At 39.0% G+C, this 20,573-nt stretch overlaps 1 protein-coding gene across 1 annotated transcript; it reads right to left on the reverse strand.

Annotated features, from left to right (window-relative positions):
* Positions 1–1,020: 1,020 nt before the first annotated feature.
* cdcp1a (CUB domain containing protein 1a) lies at positions 1,021–17,405 on the reverse strand. Its single transcript, XM_062992306.1, is given in 9 exon segments — positions 1,021–2,422; positions 2,518–2,605; positions 5,589–5,939; positions 7,125–7,505; positions 7,617–7,808; positions 10,480–10,842; positions 11,485–11,826; positions 13,651–13,848; positions 17,327–17,405. Coding segments are annotated over 9 exon segments (2,469 nt in total). The 3' UTR covers positions 1,021–1,947.
* Between the last annotated feature and the right edge of the window lie 3,168 nt (positions 17,406–20,573).

Raw genomic sequence — 20,573 nt, forward strand, 5'->3', positions numbered from 1 at the left:
GCCATAATATTTCAACTTTAATCTCGTAATTATTTTGACTTTAATCTCGTAATTATTTCGAACATCATGAACATCCCTCATTTTAACACAAGGAGGTTGCTATGGCAATAATATTTCAACTTTAATCTAGTAATTATTTTGACTTTAATCTCGTAATTATTTTGACTTTAATCTCGTAATATTTTTACTTTAATCTCGAAATCAAAACTTATACGACTTTATTTTCAAAATCGAAACTTAAAAAAATATTTTTCTTTTAAGTGGCCCTAATACGCCATCATAAGAATCACACTGTTGTCTGCTGTGTCACAAGGACACAATAAAAGCTAGTTTCTAACTGGTAAAGCTACAGAAATAATATGAAAGTTCATTACACATTTTTGGACCTGGATTTCCGATATCTGCTATACAAGTTAAATTGACTTGAATTTGAGTTTTTCACACAGTTAAAATATTAAGATTTGAATTAATAATTTAAATAACAATAAATACATACAAATAAATATAAGCAAACTGCAACTGTGATTCTTTTGTTCCCCATTGTATTTTGCTGTATGTAATTTAAATATATTCCGAAGTGACATCTATGAGTGAATAATAGATGGCAGAAGGGGCGCCACTTTAAGCTTTTCTGTTAATGTACAGAAAAGTGTACAACTCAACTAAATAAACACTGTTGGTCCAGCTTCAGTGTCATAACACTGACATGTGCTTGCAATAAAGTTCACAGAACTAAAGTTGAGGTAAAACTGTTAAACTGATTTTTTAATTGACAAATTGGTCACAACCAAGGCACTCTGAATAAACAGGGTGATGACAGATTGAACCAAAGATTGAAATAACAGAAAATGGTCTGATACACTGTATAGTAAACAATGATTAGACATAGTCTAGTTTTGCATGTTTTTCATATTTGCTTTTGATTACTGTATAACTTGTATATTACTTAAAAATTACACTTATTAAAAAATGTGAAGGGATTTTCCTCACCACAAACAATCTTCTAGAGTGAGTCATGTATCACACAATAAATAAAAGGTTTTATTAAATGTTACATAGTCTGGTTCATGTTTACTGTAAACGACTTAACAACCTTTGCAAAGTGCACAGTTAATTGAAATGTCTCTTCATTTGGTAAGATTACTTTCACAAAAAGTGAATTTAGCATACAGTGTGAAAAGCTTGTTTTTGTACAAATGGTAATGACAATAGTATTATTAAATAAAATAAATAGTTTCCATTTTCATATAAAACAGCCTATACATTCATTCTACCAAAACCTCTATCCTGAAAGACCTGGTGAAGCCAGCATCACCTGCAAATACTCACAAGGCAGAATTTAGGTCTGGATAGGGCTCTAATCCATTCCAGAGCATTACCCAAACACACAGTTACTTACTCAGGCAAACGGGTACAATTAAGACCAGCCAATCCACCTTTTACATGTTTCGTTAGATGGAAAAAAAACAGAGTACCTGAAAGAAACCCATGTGGACAACAAAATAACATTTAAAACTTCTCACGCACAGTACCCGAAGACAAAGATAAAACCCAGGTCCTTAAGACCCATGTGGAACAGCAGCATTCTTATCTGCCACAGCCTAATCACGCATATTTAAAACATTGACAAAAATACAATAAATAATCATTTCCACACATTTCAAAGTAAATAATCTCTAATGGCTGGTTTCTTGGCACAAGATCAATACTAATCCTAGCTTAAAAGCGGTTTTAATGGTAAATGACCACTGAATAATCAATTTATCTTAAGATCTGGCTTAATCTGTGTCTTAAGCTGTTAATCTGAAAAGAAACCTACCCTTAGTCATGTTAACATGTGTCATAATACATAAGGCACAATTTAATCAACTCATTTACAATTCATTCACACAAACGGTAAAAACAATTAAAATAAAGTCTTTCTAATCTCAGTAATCTCTATTCTAGTCAATCCTTCTCTTGCTCTGCAATAGCTGCCCTCTGCATGTCTGGCATGGTTCAGGTCTGATCCAGAACAGAATCATCATGACTAATTTCCAAATTACCTGTCTGCTCGTTTTTATTTGCAAGACTTTCTGGCTGCTGTGAGAGTCTATTAGGCAATTGTGGGGCACTTTGGAGGCTTATGAATGGTCTGTAGACCCCTATTTGTGGCTCTCCAGCTCTCAACTCATCTGTTAATGGCTGTCTTTCTGTGGGATTGGGAAAAGCCTGGTAGACACCGACAGCAGGCTCTCTGAAACCATTCATTTCTACACTATCTTTTAGAAGGTGTGTGTAAACCAAGGTGTCATCAATGTAATGATAAATATGATTGTCTTCATTTTCTGTTGTGCTGGGAATCCCATTAAGTCCTGGCAAGATGGCATGCGGGTCGGGATTGTAGACCGATACAGCGGGTTCCATCTGCTTCCTCTTTTTCCTGTTTATTGGTGGCATAGATGTTATTTTTTTATTTAAAAATAGGCAGTATAATACAGGTTTTGAACTAAGGATACATTATAAAGATAGGCTTACCTTATATTAACACAAACCACAGCTGTAATGACACCAATCAACAGCAAAACAACACCCACAACACTTAGGATGATGGCCAGAAGTACGTCTAGAAATGGGACATAAACAGTTCATTACACTTTGGATAATGTGCCTTTACAATATGGTAATACATCTATATATATACAGTGTATCACAAAAGTGAGTACACCCCTCACATTTCTGCAGATATTTAAGTATATCTTTTCATGGGACAACACTGGCAAAATGACACTTTGACACAATGAAAAGTAGTCTGTGTGCAGCTTATATAACAGTGTAAATTTATTCTTCCCTCAAAATAACTCAATATACAGCCATTAATGTCTAAACCACCGGCAACAAAAGTGAGTACACCCCTTAGTGAAAGTTCCTGAAGTGTCAATATTTTGTGTGACCACCATTATTTCCCAGAACTGCCTTAACTCTCCTGGGCATGGAGTTTACCAGAGCTTCACAGGTTGCCACTGGAATGCTTTTCCACTCCTCCATGACGACATCACGGAGCTGGCGGATATTCGAGACTTTGCGCTCCTCCACCTTCCGCTTGAGGATGCCCCAAAGATGTTCTATTGGGTTTAGGTCTGGAGACATGCTTGGCCAGTCCATCACCTTTACCCTCAGCCTCTTCAATAAAGCAGTGGTCGTCTTAGAGGTGTGTTTGGGGTCATTATCATGCTGGAACACTGCCCTGCGACCCAGTTTCCGGAGGGAGGGGATCATTCTCTGCTTCAGTATTTCACAGTACATATTGGAGTTCATGTGTCCATCAATGAAATGTAACTCCCCAACACCTGCTGCACTCATGCAGCCCCAGACCATGGCATTCCCACCACCATGCTTGACTGTAGGCATGACACACTTATCTTTGTACTCCTCACCTGATTGCCGCCACACATGCTTGAGACCATCTGAACCAAACAAATTAATCTTGGTCTCATCAGACCATAGGACATGGTTTCAGTAATCCATGTCCTTTGTTGACATGTCTTCAGCAAACTGTTTGCGGGCTTTCTTGTGTAGAGACTTCAGAAGAGGCTTCCTTCTGGGGTGACAGCCATGCAGACCAATTTGATGTAGTGTGCGGCGTATGGTCTGAGCACTGACAGGCTGACCCCCCACCTTTTCAATCTCTGCAGCAATGCTGACAGCACTCCTGCGCCTATCTTTCAAAGACAGCAGTTGGATGTGACGCTGAGCACGTGCACTCAGCTTCTTTGGACGACCAACGCGAGGTCTGTTCTGAGTGGACCCTGCTCTTTTAAAACGCTGGATGATCTTGGCCACTGTGCTGCAGCTCAGTTTCAGGGTGTTGGCAATCTTCTTGTAGCCTTGGCCATCTTCATGTAGCGCAACAATTCGTCTTTTAAGATCCTCAGAGAGTTCTTTGCCATGAGGTGCCATGTTGGAACTTTCAGTGACCAGTATGAGAGAGTGTGAGAGCTGTACTACTAAATTGAACACACCTGCTCCCTATGCACACCTGAGACCTAGTAACACTAACGAGTCACATGACATTTTGGAGGGAAAATGACAAGCAGTGCTCAATTTGGACATTTAGGGGTGTAGTCTCTTAGGGGTGTACTCACTTTTGTTGCCGGTGGTTTAGACATTAATGGCTGTATATTGAGTTATTTTGAGGGAAGAATAAATTTAAACTGTTATATAAGCTGCACACAGACTACTTTTCATTGTGTCAAAGTGTCATTTTGTCAGTGTTGTCCCATGAAAAGATATACTTAAATATCTGCAGAAATGTGAGGGGTGTACTCACTTTTGTGATACACTGTATATATATACACACAGTATATATACTGTATATGTTTATAAAGATATAGTATATGTTTTTAAATATTTGTTTGTAAAGAATATTCTTTCTTTTTGTGCATTTTCTCCCCATTTTCCTCCCGATTTAGCACACTCAAATTGTCTTCCACTGCTGAGGGATACCTGATTGCATCCGAGGAGAGCATGTCGTTGTACATGCCTCTTCCGACACGTGCACAGCCCTCCTCTTCTCTTCCACCAATCAGGGTCCTTACACAGCGCATGAAGATCCCACCCACCCACACATAGTCCAGCCCCCACCCTGCAGATACGGTGGCCAATTAGTATCTGCTGCAGGCACTGCCAATTATGCCCACTAGATGGCGCCCAGCCGACCGGTGGCAACGCCAAGTTATGAGCCGAGGAGTTCAGAATCTCGCCGGTGGTGTGCTAGCGGAATATCCCGCTGCACCACCTGGGCGCCAGAATATTTATTTTATTAAAAAAAGTTATCAAATGGTTTTTAAATGTAATCTATGACAAGATTACAAATCAGCACCATCATGTAAACAATTAATTACAACCAATTGGTAACAAAGCTACTATCATTCGTTTATCTTTACTGATAGTCCAGGCAGCACAGTGGCTGGGTTCGATTTCCAGGTGGAAGGGTTCGGGTGTGTGGTGTTTGCATGTTCTCCCTGTGTCTGCGTGGGTTTTCCCTGGGAGCTCTGGTTTCCTCCCACAGTCCAAAGGCATGTGGCAAGTGAGGTGAATTGGAGATACAAAATTGTCCATGACTGTGTTGGACATTAAATTACCTGCCCTTTCATGAATGTAACCCAAGTGTGTAAAACATGATGTTAAAATCCTAATAAATAAATAAATGACTAAGAGTCTCATTGAGTTCATAGCCACCAATCCATTCCACTGCAGTTTCCAGGTTAGCCAATAACTTAGTCACACAAAACCTGGGACAACTTGTTGGAAAATTTAAAATAAATAAATAAAGGCAACATAGAGAATAAAAGGACAAAATCCTCACATTGACTTCTACTATATGGTCATTGCAGAGGTTAGACTACGTTTGTTATTAAATAAAAATATTTGTATGTATCATCATAAGAAATAAAGAAATAAATAGTAAAATTAACAGCATGACTGTATACACATTCGATTAAAAATACATTTAACAGAATACTATAACTGTGAACACATTTAAAAACTGTAAAACTAAACACAATGAAAACAGCTAAAACAGACAAGATTAAAAAGCAGTTTCATACTTTTTTGCGTCTGCAAGGTGATCTGGCTGATCACACTGAAGGCTCCTTGCACTGGCATGCAGTTGGACATGTTGAGGTAGAAGTTCTCTGATACCACCAGGTCTTTGGGATTTTGATTGTTCCAGCTGTATAGTTTCCCCTCCGAGTGCTGCATCTGCACTTTAATACTAGTGTGCCAATTCTTACAAGTGACCAGGCTGACGTTGGAAAATCTTACATAAGCCTCAAGCTGTGGCGGAAATGAGATGAACCAGGACACAGTGGAGTGGGGCCTCATTCCAAACGGCCATGCAGGAGTTGCTAGGAACACTGGTTTGTCCTTCTTTGGCAAAATGTTGAAAATGTAGCTCTCTGTGAGTAAGAAAAAAATACACATGGCTAGTTAAACAAAAATCATCCCCAATCCTAATTCCAAAAAGTTGGAACAGTAGGAAAAATGTCAAGTTGTGAGGATTTTTAAACATTTTTATGTCAATACTAGGAAGAGAACAGGGCTTCAACAAAAATATAAAGCCAACAGCGTGCTGTGACTGTAAATTGACAACTGATTAAAGACTAGAGGAAAATGAACACACACTGTGCATGAAAGAGGAAAACAAATCTAGTCCCAAACTAGTCATATCCAATTACCCGGTTTTATCTACTCTACTGCTGCAGATCCCTACTCCGACCGAGGACGGCCGTTTTCAAACACAAGCCTCCTCCGACACGTGTGTAGTAGCCAACTGCTTCTTTTCATCAGCATGAGGTGGGTTCACACAGGAATCAGTATCGCGCACAGACAGCCACACATTGATCTCCATTATTCCCTATCTATATGCAAGTGCAATTAACCAGCCAGCAGAGGCCGCAATTGCAGCAGCAGGGGTTATCCCCTTTGGCCCACCCTTCCTCAGACATAGTCATTCATGTCTGTATAGGTGCCTGGCCAGCCGATAGCAAAGCCGAGATTCAAACTCGAGATCTAAGCAGTGGTGAGCTAGTGCGTTTTACCGCTGCACCATCTGAGCACCCCACCATGCAACTTGTATTGTGTTTCTAGCTGTGTAGTTTCTAAAAATCTAGAGGTCTTTTGCCATTGTACTTAAAAACCCAGTAACCTGGGTGCTCAGGTGGTGCAGCGGTAACACACACTAGCACACCAGAGCTTACACCTGGAATTCATCGGCTCGAATCTCAGCTCTGCTACTGGCAGGCTGGGCGCCTACACGAATGATGATTGGCTTGTTTGCAGGGAGGGTGTTGGAAGGGAATCCTCATAACTGATGCAATTTTGACCTCTGCTGGCTAATTGATGGCATCTGGGAAAAGATAGGGGATAATTTGCTCTCTGCACAAAGCTGATCCACATATGAGCCCTCCTCTTGCAGGTGAAAAGATGCAGTCGGCTACTGCACGTGTCGGAGGGGGAGTGTGTAAGTCATGGCTCTTCTCAGTCAGGAGTGGAGGTCAACATCAGTAGAGCAATCGGATAATTGGATACGACTAGATTAAGAGGAAAATTGCAATAACCCTAACTTCTCTTTGGCTGTTTACCTTTAATAGATCCAATGAAGGAAACATTTAGAAGAGGATAGTAGATCTGTCTCAGATTCTTGCCACCTGCTGGACTGGCGCTCACTGTAATGTTGGCCGTATGGATCTGTATTTTCTGAATGTCTCCGTGAGGACAAAACTGCCCGACAGTGATGCCTTGAGGTTCATTTTCAGATACATTGAGAAGAACACTGCTGTTACAGGTGTGGCCCGGTAGAGACTGCTGCAGACTACCTACTGGAGATTCCACTTCCACTGCTCTATTGTGTGGGCCATACATGTGCCATGTGACCTGCTGCAGAACTCCAACAAGGCATTTCTCTAGTGCAGGAATGCCTAGTGACACTTTGGAGTATGGGCAGTCTTTAAGCTTCTGACATGCTGTTGATAAAACATGGGAAAATATTTATTATTTTAATTAAAATGTATTAACAAAAGATTAAATGGTAATTCATCAGCAAATATTGACACTATGCTATCCTGTGCTCTTACCTATGGTTTTATTTACAGTTATGATTAGATCCTCATCCAGGCAGTCGATGAAAGATAAATATGATGTCTTTGCTGAAGGGATGGTGATAGTCTCCTGGATAAGTGAATTAAATTTTAAAATGCAGGTTGGTTTGGGTTTTTTCTTCCTTATGTGTATCAGTAGCCCTCTCCCTGTATCCACAGTGCAGCGAACTGCAACAAAATAAAACACACTGTCAGTGAGACTGTCAGTAATATTTTTATAGATCTTAGAACATAAAACACTAAATCTAATTTACATTAAAATAAAACAATCGCAACTGCATTAAAAAAGTTGCTGCAAAATTAACTCCCACTGCTGTTTGGTAAACAGTAATTCTGAAGTTAAATTATTTGAACTGAAAGGTGGGGTTTATACAATCATTCATATGTTTTACCACCACTTTATCCGATTCAAAGTCGCGGTGGGTGCAGTTTACTGGGCGAAAGGTGGGAAACACCCTGAACAGGTTGCCAGTCCATCACAGGGCAAAAACACTCACACACACAATCATACCTAGGGGCAATTTTAGTATCACCAGTTAACCTGACAGCATGTCTTTGGACTGTGGAAGGAAACTGGAGTATCCGGAGGAAACCCACCAGGGGCGTAACTACCAGGGGGGGGCAGGTGCACTGGGGCCCATGGTGGGAAGGGGCCCTTCACGACATGAACTCAACCCCCCCACCACACTGCCTCTCATTGCATCCGCCAGGTCGTTATTATCATATTACAATATTTTCGTTAAGTTAAATAAATAAAATAACTAAAAGACAATGAAATATCAGAATACATGTAAGCAAAATATATGAGCGATCCTTTTCTAAACTAAAACTCATCAAGACCTACTTGAGGAGCAGCATGGGACAGGAGAGGCTTAATGGTTTGGCTGTTCATATATACAGTGTATCACAAAAGTGAGTACACCCCTCACATTTCTGCAAATATTTCATTATATCTTTTCATGGGACAACACTATAGACATGAAACTTGGATATAACTTAGAGTAGTCAGTGTACAGCTTGTATAGCAGTGTATATTTACTGTCTTCTGAAAATAACTCAACACACAGCCATTAATGTCTAAATAGCTGGCAACATAAGTGAGTACACCCCACAGTGAACATGTCCAAATTGTGCCCAAATGTGTCGTTGTCCCTCCCTGGTGTCATGTGTCAAGGTCCCAGGTGTAAATGGGGAGCAGGGCTGTTAAATTTGGTGTTTTGGGTACAATTCTCTCATACTGGCCACTGGATATTCAACATGGCACCTCATGGCAAAGAACTCTCTGAGGATGTGAGAAATAGAATTGTTGCTCTCCACAAAGATGGCCTGGGCTATAAGAAGATTGCTAACACCCTGAAACTGAGCTACAGCATGGTGGCCAAGGTCATACAGCGGTTTTCCAGGACAGGTTCCACTCGGAACAGGCTTCGCCAGGGTCGACCAAAGAAGTTGAGTCCACGTGTTCGGCATCATATCCAGAGGTTGGCTTTAAAAAATAGACACATGAGTGCTGCCAGCATTGCTGCAGAGGTTGAAGACGTGGGAGGTCAGCCTGTCAGTGCTCAGACCATACGCCGCACACTGCATCAACTCGGTCTGCATGGTCGTCATCCCAGAAGGAAGCTGACGCACAAGAAAGCCCGCAAACAGTTTGCTGAAGACAAGCAGTCCAAGAACATGAATTACTGGAATGTCCTGTGGTCTGACGAGACCAAGATAAACTTGTTTGGCTCAGATGGTGTCCAGCATGTGTGGCGGCGCCCTGGTGAGAAGTACCAAGACAACTGTATCTTGCCTACAGTCAAGCATGGTGGTGGTAGCATCATGGTCTTGGGCTGCATGAGTGTTGCTGGCACTGGGGAGCTGCAGTTCATAAAGGGAAACATGAATTCCAACATGTACTGTGACATTCTGAAACAGAGCATGATCCCCTCCCTTCGAAAACTGGGCCTCATGGCAGTTTTCCAACAGGATAACGACTCCAAACACAACCTCCAAGATGACAACTGCCTTGCTGAGGAAGCTGAAGGTAAAGGTGATGGACTAAACCCAATTGAGCACCTGTGGCGCATCCTCAAGTGGATGGTGGAGGAGTTCAAGGTGTCTAACATCCACCAGCTCCGTGATGTCATCATGGAGGAGTGGAAGAGGATTCCAGTAGCAACCTGTGCAGCTCTGGTGAATTCCATGCCCACGAGGGTTAAGGCAGTGCTGGATAATAATGGTGGTCACACAAAATATTGACACTTTGGGCACAATTTGGACATGTTCACTGTGGGGTGTACTCACTTATGTTGCCAGCCATTTAGACATTAATGGCTGTGTGTTGAGTTATTTTTAGAAGACAGTAAATATACACTGCTATACAAGTTGTACACTGACTACTCTAAGTTATATCCAAGTTTCATGTCTATAGTGTTGTCCCATGAAAAGATATAATGAAATATTTGCAGAAATGTGAGGGGTGTACTCACTTTTGTGATACACTGTATATGAAATTTGTTGAGGGGGCCCACATTTTTTTTGGCACTGGGGCCCATGAGCTCCTAGTTACGCCACTGAAACCCACAACATGCAAACTCCACACAGAAAGGACCCGGACCACTCCACCTGGCAATCGAACCCAGGACCTCCTTGCTGCTGGACAGTGCTACCCACCGAGCCACCAGGAGTTTATAAGTGCTTATCTTTAACTGGCTCATAAACAGGCTTTTCAAATATTTTAATTGTAAGAATTGGCATAATCCATGTGCCCTGATAAAGCTAAAAACACATTTTTTTTAATCAAATGAGACAAACACACACAATTTACAAAAAATGAGTTGTGTACCACACTAACCTTCTCTTCCTCTCCGGATGGAGGAGATTTTAAAGTGCAGTGAGAGACTGGACGACCTGGAGTCTGGTTCCTTTTTACAGTTGTACAGAGAAAGATTAAAGGAGCCTGGGTGCTCAGACAGCTGTGGCTCATTCAGTTTTCTCACCAAGGTTTTGCCATTTAGCTGATACTCTAGCCGTGTGTCCTTCTTCCAGCACTTGGGCTCTGTGTAGTTTAGTATATGCACTGTTGCGTGGAACTTGGCTGGAACGTGAAAGGCCCATGTGATTAGGTCATCATCAGGAAAGCCATCTGGGTAGTTCGGCGAGAGGAATTCCTGAGATGATTCTTCCTCTGGCAGGGTGAGGTTAATAATCGCGAGTGCTGTTGGAGAGTAAATGCAATGATTATACCGCTGCAGAACACGGCTGATTAATTATTAACTAAGCCTTTACATTTAAAACATGAATTTCCCCATTTGGTTTCCTAAAGAACACTTTGAATCACATTTAACATGTGTTTTCATTTCATTTTCATGTTTTATCAACACTTTAACCTGGGTCACACTGTACCCCTTTTCCACCAAAAAAAACATGGTTCTTTAACCAGTTCTGTAATGCACCCTGGACAGGATGGCAATCCATTATGGGCCTCAACAACCCCCCCCACCACACACACACACACACACTTATATATGGTCAGTCGTATCTGTATGTGGATGCCTGACTGGCCAATAACACTGCTAAGGATTTGAACCCTAGATCCCAGTGGTAGTGGGCTAGCACTTTAACACCCCAACACCCTAATATGTTTTGTTGGTGCCAAAGAGAACTGAATTACAGTTTGCCAGGATAAAAACGGTTTATAGAGAGAGGTTCTGTAGTGTGAACTGGCTAGTTCACTGTAGAACCAACAAACCATGAACTTATACATTTTAATAGAGAGATAAATAGTTATTTTATGGCATCACTGCCACATAAAACATTGTTTTTATGAATGAAAATGAATATTAGCATAAGTAGTTACATGTTATTTCCGGTGCTAGTGACACTTCGAATTTTGTCGATTCCAGCTGCTGTTTACCAGGCACCAGCAAAGACACACTCCCTTGCCGAAGCAGCTGCATGCCTTTAATCGTTCCCCGATGGCAAAACATCCCAACTGTAGTTGTGCCTGTGAACACTGTGTAGACATGTTTGTCTTGACACGTTTCTTTTGGTTGGATTTGCCTTAAACCAGCTCTGGTAAAGTTTAAGTAGAAAGCCTTGTGGACTTGGACAGTCACATTCCAGGTAAAAGTGCGGTTAAAGTTTTGAAGAGAGGGGTACTCCTCTGGGCTGATGGTACCGTTGCACGTGTTAGCACATACTGGAAGAAAAGGTAAACAAAGAAACAGTAGTCAAATGTTTAGTTAAATATCCGAGCATACAAATCATATTTCCAGAAAGGTACAAAATGCAATAAAAGCAAAAATCTCTCATTTGTTAATTCTATTGTCAAATGTTTTGGCTGACCAACTTTATGTATTATTTAAATATAATTTCGAAGCAGATGTTTGGAACACACTCAGTGAAAGAGAAAAAAAATTAGATTGTAAAAACTGTAAAAAGTAAAAAGAGGGAAAAGTTTATAAAACATTTAAGGTAAACCATTTTGGGAAAAAACACAATAAGCAGGCAAATTGCTTACAGACGAGGGCATAATATTTAATATAAAAGGACAGATTAAAAAAGTATTTGCAAGCTAAATGATTCATGGCTCACCACTTGTGCAAAACTTTGTGAGAGACTTGTCAATTGTCAATCAGTTCCAAAAACAGTTCTTAATGCAAGATTTCATTTTTCTCAATTTAACTCATGTCTTTCACCATCTACTGTACATAAAATTGTAAAAAGGTTCAAGGAATCCAGAGAATTCTCAGTCTGTGTGGGTACCCACAAAGCACAGCAAACTAACATGCTAGCCCACAACTACTGAGAACTCTGCTCTCGACAGACTGGAAATGAACTTTTCTACTTTTCTGAAAATCATTTACCTATAAAAAATAATCTGTGATTTGTAAAACAACTGATAAAAGTCAAAAGAAAAGATTTCCAATATTTTCACTGATCAACTTTATTGTAGTTTGTATATATGAACACATTTAGAATCTGATGCCTGCAACACACTCCAAATATAGTTGGGACAGGAACATGTTAAGCACAGTCAGTGTTCCATCAGCTTTCCTGTTAATGAGACTTTTTAATGTTTTGGGAACTGAGGACATTAATTGTTGCAAGTGGAATTTTTCTCCATTCTTGCTTGATACAAGACTTCAACAGTCTGTGGTTCTTTGTCTGATTCTCCTTTTGCTGCACCATACATTTTCAAAAGGTCATCATGCCATTATGGGTGTTGACTTTTGAACCCTACACTTGTACGTCTGGAGAGCTAAATGTCTGTTCTTCCCCAAAACAAACTGAAAAGTGGACCACAGAACATGTTTCCACTGAGATGAGCTTGGGCACAGAGAACTCAGCAGTTTTTTCATAGTATTAATGTATGGCTTTCTCTTTGCTTTTTTTAGGTTGCATTTTTTTGATGAAGCAACAAACTGTTAAGTAGTAAATGTTTTTCCAAGGTACTCCCAAATCCATGTGGCTATATTTATCACAGTAGTATGACAGTTTTGCATGCAATGCCATCTGAGGGCTTAAAGGTCCCACACATTCAAATGCAATTACCCTACATGGACTGAGATGGTGATTGTGAAGGACCCACATTATTTGCAATCTTGCATTGAGAAATGATCTTTTGAAAATGGTTGATCATTTTCTCACAAAGTTTAGTATATAGTGGTGAGTAACTGCCCATCATTACTTGCAGAGAATGAGCCTTTGGTGGATCCTCCTTTTATACCAAATTATAATTCCCTCACCTGTTACCAATTGACCTGCCTTGTGGAACACTGTAACTTAAATACTCTATAAACTTCTCACTCTTATGTGTATATGTATGTATGTATGTATGTATGTACGTACATACATACATCTTTACTTGTATATACATTTGAACATATATTCAAAGTTTTTACCCTCCAAAGGTTTACCATTAACATTTATATGAGCTTCTGAAATCAACCAGCTATTTTTAGGCATTATTTGCTATATAAAAATATAAAATATTACACTTAACGGGAAAAACAAGGTTTACCAATGTGTCTGACGATCTCCACTGTGAAGATATCCTCTGGTTTTGAACAGGTGAAGACCACCTCAATGCTGCTTCTGATAGTAACAGAGGGCTGGCATGTCGTTCCAATACAAACATTACACTTTAACTGTGTATTCTCACTTCTGTTGATATGAATGGTTGCACCACTATGAGGGTTTATAATAAGTGTTGGACCACCTGGGAAAAAAGTCAGAAATGTGTGAGTACATTTCTATTGAGAAGTTCAGTTTTTAAGCACTTATAAATTAATTTATTAAATGCATTTTGTTCTGAACATTGATTTGAATGTTTTAAATAAAGCTATTAAATCGTTATTATATTTTTCAGATTATTCACACGTAGCGGATACTGGAAAAACTGGCAAAAAAAAAAAAAAAGCCTTGAGCTGGTTAGATAAGCACTTAGGAAGGCTTTTTTTTTTTTTTTTTTTTTTTTTTTTTTTTTTTTTTTTTTTTTTTTTTTTTTTTTTTTTTTTTTTTTTTAAGTAATTATCTGGAACAGAAGCATGCAAACCTGCCTCCCACTTCTGCAGTGATTAGGTAGTATTAAGACAGTAAACATGTGAATTGGTGTAGATGTACTATTGTAGCTAAATGCTTTAAGGCAGATAAAGCCTATTCCAAAAAGATAAAGCCAAATAGTACTTAAAAAGTTAAATACCATGCTAAAGTATGCAAGCCATACAATTCAGACATACTGTACAATTTGACCTCTAAATTTGTTTACCAGTTTATTTTTATTTCCTAATAACATGGTAATAGTGTTTCTTTTTCTAAATCAATCAATTATAATGTCACAGGTTAAAATATTTGTATACGTTAGCCGAACAGTGTTGATAACCGCCATATTTTCACACACACACACACACACACACACACACACACACACACACACACACACACACACACACACACACACACACACACACACTATTTTTACTTCATCAGCTTATGTTACTTTTCTCCTTCAAGCCAAGGAAACCAGGCTTTTCTGTAAACTCACTGTTCAGGGATCATTCAGTTGTTTTTATAGTGACTTGTTTAATGCACAAAAAGCATTGTGATTCTAGCTTGCACAACAAAATGCAACAGCCCTGCCTCTGTCAAACTGTGGTGTTTAAAAAGACAACCTCATCTGCCCTCCATTATTACTACTCCATGTTTATTACCACACCCTGTTTGATAAAAACCTCATACAATTCTGTTAAACAACAAACAGCACAGGCATTCCCATTTTTGTCTTAAGTATAAACCAGGCTTGAATCACAGCATCTATGTTCACAACTTTTCCCATAAGTAGGTTACAAGAGTTACAGTAAGATCCCACCCATAAGTTGAGATTCACTGATGTAATTTCTTGTTTCCAGTCTGCCCCAGCAATGCAATTATATTTGTATAAACAGATTTATCGGGTAAATGGAAGAAAATTCTTTCTTTACTAACTGGCACAGATTACAGTATGTATGTACATGTGTCACTGTATACACACACATACAATTCTGTTAAACAACAAACATCATAGGCTTTCCAAATTTCGTCTGAAGTATAAACCAGGCTTGAGTCACAGCATCCATGTTCACAACTTTTCCCCACATTCCCATAAATGGGGTTTAGCTATTGAGATACAGTAAGATCCCACCCATACACTTAGATTTACTAAATTCATTTTTCATTTCCAGTCTGTCCCAGTGATTTAATTACATCTGTATGATTGTATTTGTGTGAACAGCTTTATATGGTAAATAAGAGAATTTCTTTACTAACTGGCACAGATTAGATTAAGCCTCATTTCTCAATGTGAGTGTGTGGACAAACAAGACCAAAGTTGAATCCAAATTCAAAAATCAATTTGAAAAAGCATTTACAAATATTAAAAAGCATTTACATTCAGTGATGAAAACAAAGACTGGTGAAAGCAAAAAAATTTTTATAAACTTTAACACACATAGCCTACTATATTCCCGAAACAACAAAAAACCATGTCCCAACAAAAAGGAAACACTCAAATTAAATCAACATTATTTGACCGAAGAAACCTCAAAATGTACTAGTTAGACATTTCATTACAAAATCATGGGAAGATGAAGCGGTAACTGAAGATATATGAGTGAATTACACAATTATCTAATTAGTTTATAAACTTATAGCTTTAATACAAATGTATTTATTTCAGCAGATCAGTATGATTTAAATTGATTTAAATACAACAAAATGCCTTTAATGCTAGCCACCAGTCATTGTATGTGAAGAGTTTGGCATATTCCTACAATGTCAGTGTTCATTTTCTCTTGCCACCAAAAACATGCCAGTAGTGTAAGTAGACTGGTTACTCTAAATTGCCCCTATATGTAATATACTGTACTAAGTGAATGGATGAGTGAGTGATGCCCTACGATGTACTGATGCCCTGCACAGGGTATATTTCTGTCTAACACTCAGTGTTTCCAACCAACTGCAACTCTAATCAGGATTTAAGTTAGGATTGAAGTACTGAATATAAATACAGCGGTACCTTGTAACTCAACGTCCCTTAAACTCAAAATCTTTGAAAATCAACAGCCTTCGTCGAGAAATTTGTATTCTTAAACTCAGCGTTTCCCTTAAACTCAACATGTGTGCGACTGCTGCTTTGTTCAGCGCTCGGCTTGAGCGGTGTGGTAAAACTTCATGCGAATATGAGACGAATCTGCATTTGTGTGGAATAACCATCAAATCCACTCTGAAAGCTCCACATGTATCTGTGTTCAGCTAGATTGTGTACTCCTGTTTCACTTTTAAAGTTGTGTTATAGTATGGGGTTCTGAGAAATTGTAAGAATCAGCTTTCTGAAAGAGTCCAAAACGCTTATCATTAAAAAAAAAAAAAAATGTATTAAAGAACGACAAAGGTAAAGTGCAGGTTTAATTGTATTTTTGATAGATTTTTTAAAACTTTTTTAATCGTATTTCAGTGTTTTTTATATTTTCAGTGTATAAGTGTTAAAAACTACCACATTTTTGACATTAGCCTAAAATATACGCAGTTCCACAGGACCACGGAATGCATTAACAGGTTTCCCATACATCCTTATGGAAAATAATACCTTAAAACTCAACGCCACTCATAGTACCAATTGACGTCGAGTTTCAAGGTACCACTGTAAATGATAATTTTACTTTAACAGAAAAAAATGATATATGATTGTTTTTACGTATACAAAATATGTGAGGAAACAAATATGACATAAATATGACAAATTGTGTGTTCTATTGTTAATCAGTGGTACAAATATAAAGGGAAAGTTGCATGAATATAACATTATTACATGTTGATTGCTCCATTAGAAAACATCTCAGGTTTTTGTTTTATTTAATCCTAAGTAAATGGGATTTTCCCTTTACACATACGTGTATATGCAACGGTTACATTGTGTCCAGCTTCATTTTCTGCTGATGTCTTTTCGCTTACCTAAGCATGTTTTATTAAAGAAAAAACCTCATTCATTCTTATTGGACTAAACCTCCATGCCTGGATTTAACTTATATTGTCCATAAAATGTGTTCTGTTATGTAGTAAAACTTAAAATTAAATGAAATAATGCAATTCTAGTTAGTTTCTATTAGACATACAGCAGAACAGACGATGACGTATCTACGCAGGAACTGAATTTAGTTTACCTGAGGCTGAAATCATCCACGCTGAAGTAGCAAACAGTCCAAAAAACAGCAACACGCCGCACAAAGCCAAACTTGCCATTACTGTTTTTCTCTTTAGTGTAAGTGGTCTTAGCACCTTAGAGTACTAGTGTCTCTAGAGTCCAGCCATTTACTTTAAATACAACATTTCCACCTACGGGAATAGCGCTGACTTCCTGTATGACTTCCAGTTTAGCATAGATCTCTCAGGTAGGCAGAGGGATCCTCCCTCTTTTATTAGGATCATTGAAAGGGGTTTTCACGCGGCCCACATTTTGTCAAATTTTTTATTGTATTTTTAAACCTTACTCGTTTTATATCTCTGCTTCTATACAAACCCTACGCTGCTACTATATCAGAATATGTTTTTACCTCACTTATCATTTACTCAGTACCATGTACTGACCAACACTACACTTGTCTCTAGTCTCGTCCCCCTCAATTTCTGTAGATCAGAAATTTATTTTGTACTCATTGTAAGTCTTCGTAATATGTGTGTATATTGTATTGTCTTGCACTTGTATTGTGTTGCACCCTGGTCCTGGAGGAACGCTGGTTAGCTTCGATATGTACTTGTACACCGATAAGGCATAACATTATGACCACCTCCTTGTTTCTACACTCACTGTCCATTTTATCAGCTCCACTTACCATATAGAAGCACCAAGACTCCATCAGCATTGCTGTGTTTTATCCGCTCATACCAGCACAACACACACTAACACACCACCACCATGTCAGTGTCACTGCAGTGCTGAGAATGATCCACCACCCAAATAATACCTGCTCTGTAGTGGTCCTGACCATTGTCGAACAGGGTGAATGCAGGCTAAAAAGTATGTAGAGAAACAGATGGACTACAGTCAGTAATTGTAGAACTACAAAGTGCTTCTATATGGTAAGTGGAGCTGATAAAATGGACCGTGAGTGTAGAAACAAGGAGGTGGTCATAATGTTATGCCTCATCTGTGTATATAGATGAATTGACTATAAAGTCTCTATAGAACTCTTGAACTCCTGAACAAAGCAGTAACTGCCTGTCATTATCTTTAAACAAAAAAAACTGTAGTTGAAGCCAATTTCAGGTTTAGAGACTTTAAACATTCACATATTCACTGTCTATTTTACCACTGCTTTATCCTGGGTCAACAGGGCAATTCACCGGGCAACAGGTAGGAAACACCCTGGACACGACTAGGGCAATTTTGCATCTCCAATTAACCTTACTGCATGTCTTTGGACTGTGGAAGGAATCCGGAGCACCCAGAGAAAACCCACTGACATGAGGAGAACACTCAAACACCACACAGAAAGGACCCATGACGCTCCACCTAGAAATCAAACCCAGGACCTTCTTGCTGTGAGGTGACAGTGCTATTTTGATGAACAGGGTAATAATGTGTAAATAAGGCTGGTAGATTGAACTTAATTTTTTGTTTTTATGCTATAATGTGACAAAAAGCAAGGATTTTGGGTATGATGATTTTTAAATGCACTGTAGAAATAGACATGCATCCTATGGAAGGCTGTGTTCATCTGCAAGCTCATAATAATAGACTGCTAAATGCTTTTTAATTTAATGAAACTACTAACTGGGGGGCATGGTGGCTCGGTGGGGGGCATGGTGGCTCGGTGGGGGGCATGGTGGCTCGGTGGGTAGCACTGTCGCCTCACAGCAAGAAGGTCCTGTGTTCGATCCCTAGGCGGGGCGGTCTGGGTCCTTTCTGTGTGGAGTTTGCATGTTCTCCCCATGTCTTCGTGGGTTTCCTCTGGGAGCTATGGTTTCCTCCCACAGTCCAAAAACATGCAGTCAGGTTAATTAGAGACATTGAATTGCCCTATAGGTGAATGGGTGTGTGTGTGTGTCTGCCCTGCAATGGACTGGCGCCCCATCCAGGGTGTTACTGTGTGCCTTGCGCCCATTGAAAAGCTGGGATAGGTTCCAGCACACTCGACCCTCCCCCCCACGACCCTAACTGCATAAGCGGTTAAGAAAGTGAGTGAGTGGCTACTAACTTACTTTATTTAGATGGATACATAGCAAGCATTACTTTTCCTGACTTTTGTAAACCAGATGTTCTCCTACTGCAAGTCTTGTAGCATAAAGAGACCATGATTGACATTGTAATCCACCAGTTAAAAATTACAGACCCTTATTATTGTGAAACAGCTTATAGCTGCGGCTTGCTAAATGTAATATACATAAGGCATCCATAAATAAAGAATTCAGGACTGACACAAATTCTAATATACTACATTTACAACCAATACTGGGGGAATTAATAAGGAGCTGGATTCACTTAATTGAACCATTAGAGATAAGTGCGACTATGCAACAAGTCCTGTTTCTGAAGTCACCGAGCTCAACAATACAAGCCAGAGAGCTGTTCACATATTTTAGTAACGCTATGCATATATGTAGATTTTTATGTGTAAAAATTGTAAGGTACATTGTGTACAAAGCATGTAAAAAAATACCAACATTCTAACACCAAACTTTGTCAATAAAAATGAGACCCAGAACACATTGTTTTTAAATTAATGTATTTAACTTAATAATTAAAATACACATTAGCAATCAAGAAATGAATGTACATGTCGCCTCACAGCAAGAAGGTCCTGGCTTGGATTCCCTGATGAAGCAGCCTGGGTCCCTTCTGTGTAGACTTCGCATGTACTCCCCGTGTCCACGTGGGTTTCCTCTCAGTGCTCCAGTTTCCTCCCACAGTCAAAGACATGCACTTAGTTAACCTAAAGATACTAAAACGTCCCTTTAGGTATGAGTAAGTGTGAGTGTGTGTGTGTGTGTGTGTGTGTGTGTGTGTGTGTGTGTGTGTGTGTGTGTGTGTGTGCGTGTATTTGCCCTGTGATGGACTGGCAACCTATCAAGGGTGTTTAATGTCTTTCCTTTCGCCTAGTAAATAGGACCCACCCGCAAACCTGAATAGAATAAGAAGACAAACACATCTTATAATAATTCATTCAAAATGTCAAGAAATTTAGAATTCACATAACATATAATAATATAAATCACACTAAAATTGTCAAAATATTTAAAATTCACATAACATATAATAATATAAATCACACTAAAATTGTCAAAATATTTAAAATTCACATAACATATAATAATATAAATCACACTAAAATTGTCAAAATATTTAAAATTCACATAACATATAATAATATAAATCACACTAAAATTGTCAAAATATTAGTATTATCATCA

The sequence above is a fragment of the Trichomycterus rosablanca genome, chromosome 3 (assembly GCF_030014385.1).
Source record: "Trichomycterus rosablanca isolate fTriRos1 chromosome 3, fTriRos1.hap1, whole genome shotgun sequence".
Classification (NCBI taxonomy): Eukaryota; Metazoa; Chordata; class Actinopteri; order Siluriformes; family Trichomycteridae; genus Trichomycterus; species Trichomycterus rosablanca.